Source organism: Monodon monoceros, unplaced genomic scaffold, assembly GCF_005190385.1.
Source record: "Monodon monoceros isolate NGI ecotype Baffin Bay Population unplaced genomic scaffold, NGI_Narwhal_1 Super_Scaffold_21, whole genome shotgun sequence".
NCBI classification, from domain to species: domain Eukaryota; kingdom Metazoa; phylum Chordata; class Mammalia; order Artiodactyla; family Monodontidae; genus Monodon; species Monodon monoceros.
The window spans coordinates 93112840-93129548 of NW_021703778.1; the positions used below are offsets into that span (position 1 = coordinate 93112840).

Here is a 16709-nt window from a genome sequence, read left to right on the forward strand (position 1 = left end):
GCACCCCCTGAGAGTGATTGCCACCACAAAGAGAGGAATCTGGGTGACTAGTTATGCAGCTCATTACAAGAGCCTCACTTTGTTTTGTTTGCCCTGGAAATAGGGATGACTGGTAGATTATGCTCTCATATGGTCATGGGTCCCCAAAGACAGGCACAGAATCACTTCTGAAACAAAAGATAAGTGATTACCAAAGGCCCTTGTCAGCTTTCCTTTTATCAGTAGATATCCCAGGATAATTGTCCTTCCTTATGACTAGAAAAGTTCAGGAGTAAAGGAGAAAAGACCTTTTACTGCAAGGAAGAAAGAATAAGACCTAACAGCTGGGAGCCTCCAGAGGGTCTCTATAGAGTAGGCAGTATGTGCAGGATGACCAAGAAAAACACCACTTCTGTCTAGGAGAGCAGGATGCCACTTCTGATTCCCAGACTCATAAGGGCTGTGACAAGGTTGTGAGATCCAGGGTTGACCCAGTGAGAAGAATGCTAAGTTCAATAGAAGTGTTAAGTGTCCTAGCTCCAGAAGACAGGACAGGCATGTGTGACGAGAGCACTGCATGCATGTGGTCTTGAGACCCTGGAGGAGAAAGTGAAAGACTTCCTGATCGGGGTGTCTTGTCCACAGACTGCGGGATGAACTGCCACAAACAATGCAAAGACCTGGTTGTGTTCGAGTGCAAGAAGCGAGCCAAGAACTCAACAGCTCCCACAGAGAACAGCACCTCTGTGGGGCCAACGTCCAACCTTTGCTCGTTGGGAGCCAAAGATCTGCACCATGGTAAGCAAGCACTGGGAATGTTCATCTTGGGAAGTGAAGGTAGAAGAATACGGTTTTCGGGGAGGAAAGATTACCTTTATCCTTCCTACTTGTAATAAAAACCACCACAAACATGCCTGTATATTATGCACCCTGTATTTTAAGAGTTCCATTTCACCTGTGGACACCACAATTCTGTCACACACAATGCAGACTTTCTTGGGAGAAAAGTGGCAGAGAGCACCATGAAGGTCTGCGGCCTCAGAGTGAAGCCTGGAAAGGGGCTGCACCTAGAGGTTTCTCTTCTCCAGACCATCTCTCCCCAGTCCCCAGAGCTTTGCCCAATAGTGACAAGAGGAGGACTGCCAGGAAGTAGACTAATAGGTAGGTTAAACATAGGTGTATCATGGGCAACAAATGAAAATTGCTGTAGAAGTGCTATTTGGCAAGGTCTGCTTGTAGTGAAAAAAACGACTACTGGTTATCACTGTTATCTATTAAATGGTAAATATAAACCCTAGACATACAGAAAGCTTGGGACGGAATCTTAGGCGCGCTACCTTTTGGGGAGCAAAAGAAAGCAAGCAAATAGAAAAAAGCAACAGAAAAGGAGCCTTTAAGGGATGGCCTTTCCTCAGGGTGGATGCAGCCTGACACCAGTGGCCATAGCTTGGCCAACAAGGCCCCTGGATTTAAGCCCCCTTACCCGCCTGCTTGAAAATGAGTCCACTTTGGGCCTACGGAACTCCTGTACCAATAAGAAAAGTCTCATTTAATAAGGAAACTAATGTGTCAATATTGAGTCTCTGCTCTTCTGAGCCAAAGTACTAACATGTCACGTACCTTCCTACAGCACCAGAGGAAGGACCTTTCACATTCCCTAATGGGGAGGCTGTGGAACACAATGAGGAAAGTAAGGATCGGACCATCATGCTCATGGGAGTGTCCTCACAGAAGATTTCTGTTCGGTTGAAGAGGACTGTTGCCCACAAGGCCACCCAGACCGAAGCACTGTCTTGGCTTGGCAGTGAGGGCCCTTCCAGTCACTTTGTGCTAGCTTCCCCAAGGAAGACGGCCCAGGATACTCTGTATGTACTTCCCAGCACTACATCTCCATGCCCCAGCCCAGTCTTGGTCAGAAAGCGGGCTTTTGTCAAGTGGGAGAATAAAGAATCCCTCATAAAATCAAAGGAGGAGCTCCGTCACCTCAGACTCCCAACCTACCAAGAGCTGGAACAGGTACCCTCTTTTCCTTTTTTTCAGACTCTGAGAAAAGTGGGGCTAAACCAGGGAAGAACATGTAAACTGAAGATTCAGACCAGGTTGATTATTAGAAAGATAAAGGGGAAAAAAAAGGATTCTGCTTTGTCTCAAAGAAACCAGTGGGGGCCCTGGTTCACATTATGTAACTAGGACAGGATAGACAGGGCTCCTATTGCCATAAAGGTACAATCTCAAAGTGTTGGTACCAGGGCCCAAACCTCTGTTCACAGTAGGCTCCTTGAGAAAAACCACTTTCTATTGATCAGCTTTACTGTGGTGACACCACACCCTTTTTCTAGACTTAAAAGCAAGTTGCCTAAATCCTCCCTCCCTAGAGGTCTTTGGGGGCCTCATGGTTGCCTGGACATCTTCCTCAAAGGAGGTGATCACCGTGCTAGCAAGAAAAAGGAAGGGAGTATTTAGCTCACTGCAGAAAAAGCCTCCTTCTTAATACAGAATGAGGGAACTCTTCTCTAAAACATCAGGGGCTGGGCTGATTTTACATACACACACACACAGCTAAATCAACAGTAGTTGGAAAATGCACCATTGATTATAATCTATAGCAATATAATGTAGTAAATGGTAACAGTTGTGGTAGCAGAATTGCTTTTTATCTGTTAGGCTCACAATGTCCTAATCATAAGTTATCTAATGGAGGTATTAGAAAAGACAAAATAAGGTTTACCAAGAAGAATATGATGCCAAGGTTTGATGAGAAGGGGAATGATAAGGTTAAGAATAGAAAAAAAGAAAGTAGAAGCTAGGACAACTGGGGACAACAGGCAGTTGTCCAAATACTCAATTCCATAGGGTCATCACTAATTACTTCTTTTTGTTTAGAGTACAAAGCTCAGGGTGAGAGCTGGTTTAGACAGACCTCTTGTCATGGGACAGTGGTTTCTTACCAAAGATAGGGTAAGGCCTGTCTGCGTTTTTTCCCCAAAACATCATTTGGAGGCCTATCCATCAGTACAAACACAAAACCAACATCTAGCTGGCTAGAATTCCTTACATAATTCTACACACTACATAGTAAAACTGCCCGAGAGGTTCTCAGGATTCCCTACCTGGTCCTCCTCAGTGTTGCACCTTCCCTGTCAGACCCCCAGGAATTGAAGAAACAAGTTAGATAATGTACGTGAAACTCCTGGTTTGGTGCCTAGAACAAAAACATAATATTAGGAGGAACGCTTGAGAAAAGAACAGATTTTCTGGATTAAAAGTAGTCACTCAGACTATTTTAAGACATGCTTTAAGGATCAATCAGAACATCTTCCGATGCAGGTGACACAAAGCCCTCTCTAGGGGCAGAAGCAGCCAGAATCAACTTTCAAGAACAATGAAAGAAACCTTGAAAAGTGAACTTGATAGAGTAGAGAGAACTTCAGTCTTGGGGACAAAGATCTGTGCTTCTAGCCCCAGATATTTCTTACTCCTGCTGATAAACTCAGTGACCTGTTTGGTCCTCTGTAAAATACAGTCCATGCGCTCTACAACTTGCTTCAGATCCTGACATTTTACATGCCGTGTAAAAGGAGCAATGTAGTTGTTAGCAACAGTGACTTCTTGCTGCAAGAAGTGGGTGGTAGAAAGATTTCAGGTGACTGAGTTAGTTAGGTCCAGTATTCATTCCTACCCAGTAATACCAGAGCTGGTAAACCCTCTTTACTTTTATCCTTGTCATTGGGACCTAAGGACCAGAATTCACTATGTATGTTTTAGAGTATTTAAAATAATATGTAATATTCATATTATAATTAATAAATATTATACATTATTTTAAGTATGTGTATACCTCTAAGCCACCACAGGACAAAAGAAAATGCAAAGCCTCTTGGGTTCAAATCCCCAGTCTGATACTATATCCACCTCTATTAATCATGTAACACAGTACCTGGCACATAGCAAATACTCAGTATTACACAGTAGCTACCAGACAGCTATCTAGGTAATTTATGTTGAGAAACAACTCATGTATCCCAAATTACCCCCCCATATTTTGGGGGGTAATCAGTATGGTATAAGTAAGGTAAAAACACGAGATTCAAAGTCTTGAAGACCAGTAACATCAGCATCACAGTGGCATGTGTTGCTCCTTTTTTCTCTCTCCTTTTATTTACAGCTAAACTGGACATTCATAAACAAACAAAAGTGACTCTACACCTTACATCAGACCACCCAGTAGATTTCTACCCACCTGTTCTTCAGAGAAGAGAATAGCTTCACAGGACCTCAGAGAGGGCTGTGAAGCCAAGGGAGTTGGTGAGCCTGCCCCACGTCAACTTGCTGCTATCAGACTGGAAATAAATAAAATAGAGACCAGAAAAAAAAATAGAAAGGACTGACAAAAAAGATAAAATCGATTGTGAATAATCATTTAACAGTAACTGCCCTTAAAACGGCCAGTTGTGCCACAGCAAACCAAAGCTTCATGTACACTGACAAAAGATAGATAAATAAAATGGACAAACCTTTATTCACACTAAGAAAAAAGACTAAGAAAAAAGAGGGACTTCCCTGGTGGTCCAGTGGTAAAGAATCTGCCTTCCAATGCACAGGACACAGGTTCAATCCCTGGTCAGGGAACTAAGATTCCCACATGCCGTGGGGCAACCAAGCCCACGTGCTCTGGAGCCCATGCGCTGCAATGAAAGGTCCCACATGCTGCAACGAAGATCCCGCGTGTTGCAACTAAGACCTGACACAGCCAGAAAGAGAGGGAGAGGGAGAGAAAGAAAGGGAGGGAGGGAGAAGGCTCAAATATGTAAAATTAAAATGACAAAAGGAGACATTACAAGTGTTAACTACACAAATACATAGGACCATAAGAGACTATTATGAGTAATTATATGCCAACAAACTAGATAACCTAGAAGAAATGAATAAGTTTACAGAAATACACAACCAAACGACTGAATCAAGAAAAAAACAAAATCTGAACAGACCAATAACAAACAAAGTCTTTGAATCAGTAATCAAAATCCTCCCAACACAGAAAACCCCAGGATCAGATGGCTTCACTGGCAAATTCTACCCAATACTCAAAGAATTAACACCAGTCCTTCTTAAAACCTTCCAAAAAATAGAGGGAATATTTGCAAACTCATTCTCCGAGGGCAGTTTTACCCTGATACTGAAGCCAGATAAGGAAACTACAAGAAAACCAAACTACAGACCAGTATCACTGATGACTACACATGCAAAAATTCTCAACAAAATATTAGCATACTGAACTCAAGAACACATCAAAAAGATTTTATACACCATGAAAAGTAGGGTTTATCCCTAGCATGCAAAGACAGTTCAACATAGGCAAATCAATAAATGTAATCATCACATTAGTAAAATGAAAGATAAAAATCATGTGGTCATCTCAACAGATGCAGAAAAACATCTGACAAAATTTCATGATAAAAACCCTGCTCAGACTGGATAAAAGGAATATACCTCAACATAATAAGGGCCATATATGACAAACTCACAGCTAACATTATACTCAATGGAGAAAATTTCAAAGCTTTTCCACCAAGATCAAGAACACTCTCACCACTAAGTGCCCATCAATAGATGAACGGATAAAGACATGGTATGGATTTAGTGGTATATATATACAATGCAATACTACTCAGCCATAAAAAAGAGTGAAATAATGCCACTTGCAGCAACATGGAGGGACCTAGAGATTATCATACTAAGTGAAGTCAGTCAGAAAAATACCGTATGATATCACTTACATGTGGAATCTAAAATATGACCTAAAGTACTGACAGTCTCAGCTACAGCGATTAGGCAAGACAAGAAAGTAAAAAAGCATCCAAATCAGGAAAGATGTAGCAAAACTGTCACTGTCTGCAGATGATGAGTCTGTATATAGAAAAACCTGAAGGTTAAGCAAAAAAAAACTCTTGAAACTAATAAACATTTTCTGTTAAACTGCAGTATACAAAGTCAACTTATAGAATCAGTTGCATTTCTATATACACTAAGGACAAAACATCTGAAAAAGAAATCTTTCCCATTCACAATAGCATCAGAAACAATAAAATAGGAATAAATTTAATCAAGGAAATGAAAGATTTCTACAATGAAAACTACAAGACTTTGCAGAAAGACATCCTGTGTTCATGGATCAGAAGAATTAAGATTGCTAAAATGTCTGGCAGAAGACCTGAATTCTTTCCTTCCAAAGGAGACATACAGATGGCCAAAAGGCTCATGAAAAGATGCTCATCATCACTAATTATTAGAGAAATGAAAATCAGAACTACAATGAGGTACCACCTCACACTGGTCAGAATGGCCATCATTAAAAAGTCTACAAATAATAAACACTGGAGAGGGTGTGGAGAAAAGGGAACCCTCCTACACTGTTGGTGGGAATGTAAATTGGTGCAGCCACTATGGAAAACAGTATGGAGGTTCCTTAAAAAACTAAAAGTAGAACTACCATGTGATCCAGCAATCCCATTCCTGGGCATATATCTGGACAAAACTATAATTCAAAAAGATACATGAACCCCACTGTTCACAGCAGCACTATTTACAACAGCCAAGACACAGAAGCAACCTAAGTGCCCATCAACAGATGAATGGATATAGTATGGATTTAGTGGTATATATATATACACAATGCAATACTACTCAGCCATAAAAAAGAATGAAATAATGCCACTTGCAGCAACATGGATGGACCTAGAGATTATCATACTAAGTGAAGTCAGTCAGAAAAATACCGTATGATATCACTTACCATATGTGGAATCTAAAATATGACCTAAATGAACTTATCCATGAAACAGAAACAGATTCACAGACACAGAGAACAGACTTGTGGTTGCCAAGGGGGGAGGGGGTGGGGGAGGGGTCAATTGGGAATTTGGGATTAGCAGATGCAAACTATTAACATACAGAATGGATAAACAACAAGGTCCTACTGTATAGCACAGAGAACTATATTCAATATCCTGTGATAAACCATAATGGAAAAGAATATGTATATGTGTATAACTGAATTACTTTGCTGTATAGCAGAAACTAACACAACATTGTAAATCAACTAGACTTCAACAAAATAAATTTTTTTTTAAAAGACTTAAAATATCCATACTATCCAAAGCAATCTATAGCTTCAATGCAATCCTCATCAAAATACCAATGGAATTCTTTACAGAAATAGAAAAAAAAGTCCTAAAATTTATATGGAACCACAAAAGATCCTGAATAACCAAAGTAATCCTGATGCAAAAGCACAAAGCTGGAGGTACCACACTTAATTTCAAATTATACTACAAAGCTACAGTAATAAAAACAGTATGGTACTGGCACAAAAACAGACACATAAACCAATGGAACAGAAAAGAGCCCAGAATTAAACCCCTGCATATACAGTCAACTAATATATTCAACAAGGGAGCCCAGAGCACCCAAGCAGAAAGGAAAGTCTCTTCACAAATGTTGTTGGGAAAACTGGATAAGCACATGCAGAGCAACGAAATTCGACCCCCATCTTACACAACTGATAAAAATTCACTCAAAATGGATCAAAGAGGTAAACATGAGGCCTGATACTATGAAACTCCTTGAAAAAAACGAAGGAAGAAGTTCCTTGTCACTGGTCTTTGGCAATAAATTTTTGGATACGACACCAAAAGCAAAAAATCATCAAATGGGACTACATTAACTAAAAAGCTTTTGCACAGCAAGGAAACCATCATCAAAATGAAAAGGCAATCAACTGAATGGGGGAAGATATTTGCAAATGATATATCTGGTAAGGAGTTATTTAAAATATGTAAAGAACTCATACAACTCAATAACAACAAAATCTGATTACAAAAGAACTATATAGACTTTTTTCCCAAAGAAAACATACAAATGGCCGACAGGTACATGAAAAGATGCTCCACATCACCCATCATCAGAGAAGTGCAATTCAAAACCACAATGAGATATCATCTCACACCTATTAGGATGGCTATCATCAAGAACACAAGATAACAAGGGAACCCTCGTGCACTGCTGGGGGGAATGAAAATTGGTGCAGTCAATATGGAAAACACTATGGAGATTTCTCAAAAGACTGAAAAAAACTACTATATGATCCAGCAATTCCACTCCTGGGTATATATCCAAAGAAAATGAAAACACTTAATTCAAAAAGATACACACACCCCAATGTTCTTATTTACAATAGCCAAGATATAGAAGCAACTTAAGATATAGATAAGATATAGAAGCAACTTAAGTGTCCATCAACAGATGAATTGATAAAGAAGATGTATAGATATAGATATAGAAGCAACTTAAGTGTCCATCAACAGATGAATTGATAAAGAAGATGTATGTATATATATATGCATATACATACATGCAATGGAATATTACTCAGCCATAAACAAAGAATGAAATTCTGCCACTTGCAACACTGGAAATCAACAGCTGCCTCTATAACTAAGTCACTGCAAATTAAATAAATCCCAGTTTACAGGGATGGGATAAAATTCTTATCTTTCTCAAGAGTCTGTTAGTTTTCAATGATTTGGAGGAGAAAATATGTAATATGATTATATATGTAATATTGCATGTGAACTATAATACCACATTTTATAGAATTCCAAGTCACTGCTTTCATACCTCAGACCTGACCAAGACTATTTCTGCCAAGTTTAGGTCTGTTACACAATATTCAAAGATTTTCTCATTATTCATCTATTGCCCAGGAATGGTTTATTCTGCCTGCTAGCCAATCACATCTTTGATGTAACAAAACTAATTGTTGTTTACACATGCTCATTTGATATTTAATGTGTTATTTTTTATTCAGGGCAAAATACGTGCCTTGAAAACACTTTTTAATTCTCAGCCACACTGAACAGATGCCAAACAAGTGTAGTACTCCCAGTACTGTAACTGATTTGCCATTCGTTGCTGCTTTATTAACATACCTCATTCTTTTTTTTTTTTTTTTAAGGAAATAAACACCCTGAAAGCAGATAATAATGCTCTAAAGATCCAACTGAAATATGCACAGAAGAAGATAGAAACCCTCCAGCTTGCAAGAAGCAATCATGTCTTGGCTCAGATGGAGCAGGGTGACTGTTCTTAGCCCAGAAACTCAAGCAGCACAAACTGCAGAGTGTATCAGAGATCTCATTTCCTAAACCTCTTAACACAAAGACCTGGGAAACCTTAGACTGACTGGCTTTCAAAAGGGTACTTTAAAGAAGGAAAGCTGGTTACTCTTTTGTTACTTAAAAGATTCCAACTGTGCGGTATGGTTTTCTCTTCCAGCCAGTTGAATCAAAGGGAAGAAAGCTGAAGAATGCAAAGTATTTGCCATTCATACCAGAATTCCGCCCCCCCCCCCCGGGACTAATATCAAAAGCATGATAAAAAACATGACTATAGTTTTCTGACAAGATAGCTTCTATGTGGCCTGCCCAGCTGCTTCTTCCTTAGAACTAAAATCCCTGGAAAATGAATTTGTTTCCTTCCCGTTTTTTCCTGAGGCATTTATTTTGTTCCATCCAAAGCTTGCTTATAGTGGAAAAATACTCACATTCCAAAAGTAGAATCGCTTCCTCTATATTTCAGCATTCTTTACAAATCTGGTTCCCACTTCACTACCTCAGATCTAATCAATTTGCCTTTTCCCCTTCTTCCTCACTACGTTCTTACACACATGAGGATATATCTACCTAGAAGAGAACTTCTAGAGATGTAGCCATAAATTTGGGGAGAGCAGGAAGGGACTATTAAACAACATGACATCATCCAGTTACAGGTCAACTCATAGTTTTAGTCTGAGTCATAAAAGAAGTAGCCAAGTTAAGTACCTGGAAATGTGGCTATTAGCACCTTACACATGGCTGGCTAATTAGCTAAAACATAACGCAAACATGATGTTTGTCCCTCATATAATCTACACTGGATAGAATGAAGAATTTATGGCTTTTTAAAAATGTTTAACTCTCATATGCCATCCTATTTTTTTTTTTCTTGAAGTTTCTGAACTGAATTTGTGCTTGTACTGTCTTCACTATTAATACTATTTAGAAGTAAGCTAATTGGATCAGAGGCTTCAATAACAGCTGACAGCATGTACATATGTACATATTATGTATATACAACATCAGTCATGCATGTGGCTTGGAATTCTGTTTCTTCCTTAGTAAAATGCGTGAGTTAAACGACTTTTGGTCATGTACACAAATTCACGAAGTTCAGTTTGTTACAAGATCAAGAAATTGCTCAGAATGTAAATTGTATTGTTTGGCAAAATCACAAGAGTCCTGTGAGTCTTCTGTTAATGAAGGTTAATGATAAATGGGCTCATTTAATTATCTGGGCAACTATTCACAAACTTCTTTGTCAGACTCTCTATTTCTCTAAAAAAAATTCATATGATCATTTTCTTTTGGTGGGGAGAACTTACCTTCCATGCTTGGAAAGCCTGACACCAAGCTGATTTAAAGTTCATACACAAGTTGACCAACTGCCAAGCATATAATCTCAGCAACCAAAAGTTCCAAACCTAAAGCCAACAACACCAAGTCTTAATCAGAAACAAATTATATATATAGTATAAGCTTCCTTGGAGAATTCATATCATTTAAGAAGTTTCTTTGATGAAAGACCAGTTCCCATTTGCATACCTCCTTGTACTGAACTGAGCTTTAGTGAAAAAGCTAGTGACTAGCTTTCAGTTAGTGTTTTAAGGAATCACTTTACACACAAATCTACCTTTTTCTAAATCCAAACTCAGAAATCCCCATGGCAGGGCTGCTTAGGTCCACCACTTGGTATATAATCCTATAAGAAGTACTTTGCTACTTACTTACCTTATGTGGAACAAACATGAGTTTATAATCATCCTTAAAATTCACATTCTTCACCTATTCTTTTCCTCTGACCAAAGACGGTACAATGCAATTTCTTTAAGCATAGTTCTGAAACACAATTAAATTGTTTTCATTCTTCTTACCCAGGATCCAAAATACAGAGCCCAGGTTAGTTTCTATGTAAATAATTTGTGATCTAGAGGAATTCAAAAGGTCACAGTCTCCTTAATTAGTCAAATTAACATAGCTAGAAAGTCTCAAGCATTCCAGAATTTATCACTGAAATGGATAGGAAGCAGTAGTTTCACCACAAGTCTTTACAGTTCAGCAATGGCCAAATAAGTATAGTGTATAAATTAATATTATTTGCTCTGAACTACATGGGATTAATGAAATCTACAGAAATAATATGAAACAAATTTTTTGTTCGTCAAGCCTAGGATACAAATTTGTGTCTTGTATCAACTTGAAATAAGTTTGGGCATATATTTATCTGCTGAAACAAGGACAAATCTTGTTAACAACAGTGTCATTTCTTATTTTCTTTGGTAATTGATTTGCTGTTTTACTGGCCAAATGTGAATTTCTGTTTAAAGATGTATAATGTAAAAGAACTGCAAGGAAAAAACAAATGTACAGATTGTAAAGGTGGGTTTTTTTTGATACCTAATGTAAGTTTTCTTTGTGTAATATTTGTATGATAAAAGACATTAGGATCCCTACGGCATAGATGTCCTGTGTTTCTTCTAGTTCATGAACATATAGAAGCCTCACCTGAATTTTTACTATAATCGACAGCTGAGACCACTCCCTACTTCTGTTAACCAAACCAAACTGAGTCTTCCTGAAAGGAAAAGCAAAGCAACTAATTATTCAGTATACATTTTTCTAAATCTTTCTATAACATGAAGTAGTAACATATAGAAATATTCAACCTTTTCCCATCTTATTGCATAATGACTTACAGTGATCCCCCAATATTATATCTACAAATACTTAACACTGAAGGAGACAAATCTGAGGTTGTCATTCCTGTGGCTTTCAGCTTTAATTCCACAGTTCTATCTAAGAAAACAAGCAAGTAAAGAAGAGAAACTTTGAAACTATGGATGGAATTGGTAGAGGATGGTTCAATCTAGTGGACAGATCACCCAGAGCAATTCATTTATGCTCATGATTATCTAGAGTGAGTAGAGATAGCTGTGATTTTTCCTTAATGATCAGCCAACTTTTGTTTAACTAGACCAATGAAGGGGGGTGGGGGGAGGGGAGAACAGGGACATATTCCAATCACTCAAATTCCATGGTGGAATGTATTCTGGTACACTTGGATGTGGTATATTTATCATTTTGGCATTTCATAGTCCTTCATACAAAACAATGAAGTCACACTGACAACTTGGCCCTAGAAGAGAGATTAAACTACCTACCCTCTCCTCCACCCACAATTCCCACTCCAAATCTCTCTACCCTGTGCCCCTTACAAGGTATAGATCGTATCATTCCTCAGAACATTCTCCATCACAAATATTTTGGGGGTTATCATACCTTCTTTTTGACACACAGAAAGGTAATTAAATGTTTTTTGGTTTAAAATGTTTTTTTTCTTTTTAGTGAGGCAAGATTTCCCTGATCTGCAGAACACAAGGGAACAGGTTAAAAGGAAATACTTCATCTCTTCTTTTACCGAGAGCTTATGTGTAATGTTGTGGTAATTATGTATGGGTGGACAAATCCAGGTAAGAGGTCAGTTACTTCTTTAATCCAGAAACTCCCAGTAAGATCATGTCTATAGGTGCTATTAGATACCACAGGATAGACCAAGGCAGAGAGAAGAAAACAGGGGAGGGAAAATGAGGTAGTAGGAAAAAATAAAATTAAGAACTAGGCAAAAAAGAATGATGAAGAGGTGGCACAGAAGGAGGTGTTACATTTTAGGAAGCAGTGAAGTGCCATTCATCGTACTCTGCATTTGTATTGCATTCAATTTATAAAAGCATTTTCACAATATGGCCTTTCACATTAAGGCCCCAAATTGCCTTATTGCTATTCTAGATATTGCTTAGCAAACTTTTCTATGAAAGAAATTTTTACTGAAAGAAGATTTTCATGAAAATCCTACCTCACAGGAAAGAATAAGATATTAGGTTCTAGACCACTCAGCTTTTCATTCAAGTGAAGTTTATAGGAATGTGTAAATAAGAGTGGTTCCGGCTCCAACAAGATTCCAGGAGCAAGTGCTAAACTTGGATAACATTTACAGTGAGTAGCAGATAACCCAACAGCACTCCTATGAAGGTACAAAGAAATCTTACAGAAATTAATAAACTAATGTTTCTACCATTATTAGCCATAAACCTTTAGTAATAAAAGAAACTGAAAGTAGTTGTAAACCCATCCTGTATCAGCAACTAAAGCTCCTGAAAAGAAATGAAGCAGAAATGTAAAGGTTTTAAATGAACAGTTTAAGTAATAACTTTTTTGAAATATTTTACTCCAGTGCTCTTTGCGTATATATTTTTTTAAAATTATTTATTTTTCAGAGTTCATAGCTACTGATAAAAGTGTTTCCTAATATGGAAAGGCTTTTCTTCAACTATCACAAATGAAATTAAGTCTCTTCATTACATGTAAAATTTTTTTAAAAATCTAAGCTTAAGAATAACCAAAAAATTTATGTTTTCCTATCCTGAACAAATTTCCTCGAAGGGTTAGCTGGAAAAATACATGGCCAAGACTGCGTTGTACACAATATGTGAAGGTTTAACATTATTTTAGATTTCTCCACAGGGTTTACTGTAAAACAAAACAACAACAAGAATAACACTGCCAAATATCAAATACCATTTGTCCACAGGTACTCAGCCTTCTATCTGTTGAGTTGGTTAGACCACAGAAAGTTGTTATGCACAAGAGTTGACCAGGCGCCTACAGATTTTAAAGTGGGATTGAAAACATTTATGTGACTATCTTTTTCTCTCTCTACACTAAGAGAAAAATGCATTACTTGGGGCACCTCTTAAACCATTCACAACAGGCCTTTATAAATTCTCAACAAATTGGACTTGTACTTAGGTCTTTATAAAACAACCTGAGAAGGCACAAGTATCACATTCCTTATTTGACAAATGAGGACAAATTAATCCTTGAGAGCTATGGCCATTTCAACCGATAGCACCCCTGGACTAGTGCCATGATTTGAATTCACAACTTCTGATTCCCAAGCCTTCGACTGCTCCAACCACCAAACCACATTTAATCATTCCCCAACCCTTTGTTTCCCAAATCTAGCTGAGACTCAGAATTACCACGGGATACCCTGGCCCTACCTCTGATCTACTGAAACTGGATATGAGTGTCCTAATCCTGTGTAGCACAGTGCAGCCTGCCTTTTAATATTCGGAGGCCTAAGGTGATGGCACAAATGATGAAGAAACCAATTTACAGAAATATTTTTCACACCACCATGTAAAATTAGTACATGTCTTTGTCCCTTTAGAGTAATTCTGACCTCAGTCTTTAATTCTACTGTCAAACAAAACCATATAGATTTCAAATCCAGTTGGAAAATAAATATGCATAGCAAAAACCAGACTTCAGCTTCAATTAATGGAATTTTAACACAAACCTGGCCAGAGGAATTGCTCATATAAAAGAAAGAAAAAGTCAAGAAATCTTCCTCTTGAACACAACTATCAATCAGTCCCTTTCCCTATTTTGTAAAGTAGGATCAACAAACACAAAACACAGCCACAGGAATACAGATGAGGCAATAGTCTATATTCCTTTCCACTACAAGTGGGGTCATTTACGTGTTTCAGACCTGAATAAAATACAGGTGACAATCTAAATTCAATCATGACAATAAAATACTTTCTATTTTCCAAGTTTGATGGTAATAATATATTTACACTTTTAAAAATAATTTTTGCTCATTTTTTTGTTTTTTAAAAAGATATAACATGCTCAAGAGTACACAGAATACAGAAAAAATCATCACTTTGTCTAAGAGATCAAATAGTAGTATAAAACAATGCTCTTTACATACTAAACCCAATTCAAGAATGATATCATCAGGGAATCTAACATGGTGTTTACTTCAAAGATGACATTCAAGTAGTTATTTAGAACACTATGCCTAATGTATCTATTAAGAAGTAAGCCTGCTATCTAAATGCTGTAGCTTTTAATATCTTCTATATCCACCACCACCTCCTCCATATGGATCTCCATAACCTCTTCCTCCATAGCCCCCTCTTCCTCCATAGCCCCCTCTTCCACCATAATCTCCCCTGCCTTGGAAACCTCCTCCTCTACCACCCCCTCCTCCACCTCCACCCCACCCCCCTCCCCCTCCCCCTCCCCAACCGCCTCTTCCACTCCCACCACCTCCTCTACCTCCACCTCCACCACCCCAACCACCCCTTCCGCCGCCTTCTTGTCTCTTTTGCCAAGGGGGCATTTCAGGGGGTGGTGGTTCAATTTCATTCGGCCGTCCTCCCCTGTCAGGCACCCTTCCCATCAGCACCTGTGTAAAGAAATATTTTCTTTCAGTTTCCAATATTTTAAAAGTTAAAATTTACATAAAGGATACAAGCAATATTGAAGTTATTGTTCTAATGAAACAGAAGTCAACTATTTAGGGACATGAAAGTATCAGACACAGCAGTATGAATTAATATTGAAAATACAAATGTGATGTGTGACAAATTCCTCACAATGTGCTGTTATTTTTAAGCAATGTGGGGGAATATTTCTGAAACTTAAGGACTTGTTTAAATTTGTTTAGCAAATTTTATAACAAATGTAGTTACCCATCACACTAAGAAATTTTTTTAGCAAAACATTTACAATATACATAAAATACATACCTTACATTAAGTGACTTCATATCTGTTTATGCAACAACTCTGGACTTTCTATTGCCATTGGTTTGGTAATAGATTATCCAATAAAAGACTATTTCTGAGCACATTTTATTTCAACAGAGTATGAAGTATATATGATAACATGTGGGTATAATGCAGTCAGAGATGAACATAATGGCTATAATCCAAGGTTATCACTGTAAAGAGATACAAGGATTTTCAACGAACTATTCCTTTTTTTTTTTTTTTTTTTTTGCGCAGTACACGGGCCTCTCACTGTTGTGGCCTCTCCCGTTGCGGAGCACAGGCTCCAGATGCGCAGGCTCGGTGGCCATGGCTCACGGGCCCAGCCGCTCCACGGCATGTGGGATCTTCCCGGACCGGGGCACGAATCCGTGTCCCCTGCATCGGCAGGCAGACCCTCAACCACTGCGCCACCAGGAATGCCCGAACTATTCCTTTTTTATGAGAAATTAAGCTCACTAACTTTCAATGATACTAGTTACTATGTTATAGAGAAAAGAGAGACTTGATACACTTCCTTAACCATGCTTTATAATGCTTTGAAGGATAAACCAAGGAAGAGTTTGCTTTAAGTCCCCAACTTTCTGTAGAAAGGAACTACTTTATATGCCCATGTACAGAGACCAACAGGAAGCAAATAGCTTCCTGCTAGTCTCTTTCAGGAAAGAAGGTAAACCAGAAGTGCCTCAACCAAAATGATCTATGAATCAGTTGTGTTCTAATTCCTTTGATTCTCTAATCAAAAGCATGGTTTACTACTTCATGTCATAAATGAAAGACAAAATCTCAGACAACATCCTCACTGTGGGACAAGGTTCGAAGAAGCAAACATTCTTTTAAAAGTCAGCAATAACATCCTAATTACCAAATCCAAAAAATATCAGTAGCTTTTTTCTTGGTTATTATCTTCATTGGTCTCTCCACCAAACATGCTATGTGGGTGGATATACAGGGA

General features: G+C 38.2%; 2 protein-coding genes across 4 annotated transcripts in view; one reads left to right on the forward strand and one right to left on the reverse strand.

The window, feature by feature from the left end:
• Positions 1-11582, forward strand: part of RASGRP1 (RAS guanyl releasing protein 1) — an 86643-nt gene extending 75061 nt beyond the window's left edge. Inside the window, exons 15-18 of one of the 3 annotated variants that reach the window (XM_029237241.1) lie at positions 625-777; positions 922-1140; positions 1610-1995; positions 8993-11582. In XM_029237241.1, coding sequence (XP_029093074.1) covers positions 625-777; positions 922-1140; positions 1610-1995; positions 8993-9127 — 893 coding nt within the window. In that variant the 3' untranslated portion in view covers positions 9128-11582. The remainder of the gene's footprint in view (positions 1-624; positions 778-921; positions 1141-1609; positions 1996-8992) is intronic. The other 2 variants (XM_029237239.1, XM_029237240.1) reach the window with 2 other exon arrangements.
• Positions 11583-13419: 1837 nt separating this feature from the next.
• FAM98B (family with sequence similarity 98 member B) overlaps positions 13420-16709 on the reverse strand; it is a 35094-nt gene continuing 31804 nt past the window's right edge. Inside the window, exon 8 of the mRNA XM_029239606.1 lies at positions 13420-15390. Coding sequence (XP_029095439.1) covers positions 15049-15390 — 342 coding nt within the window. The 3' untranslated portion in view covers positions 13420-15048. The remainder of the gene's footprint in view (positions 15391-16709) is intronic.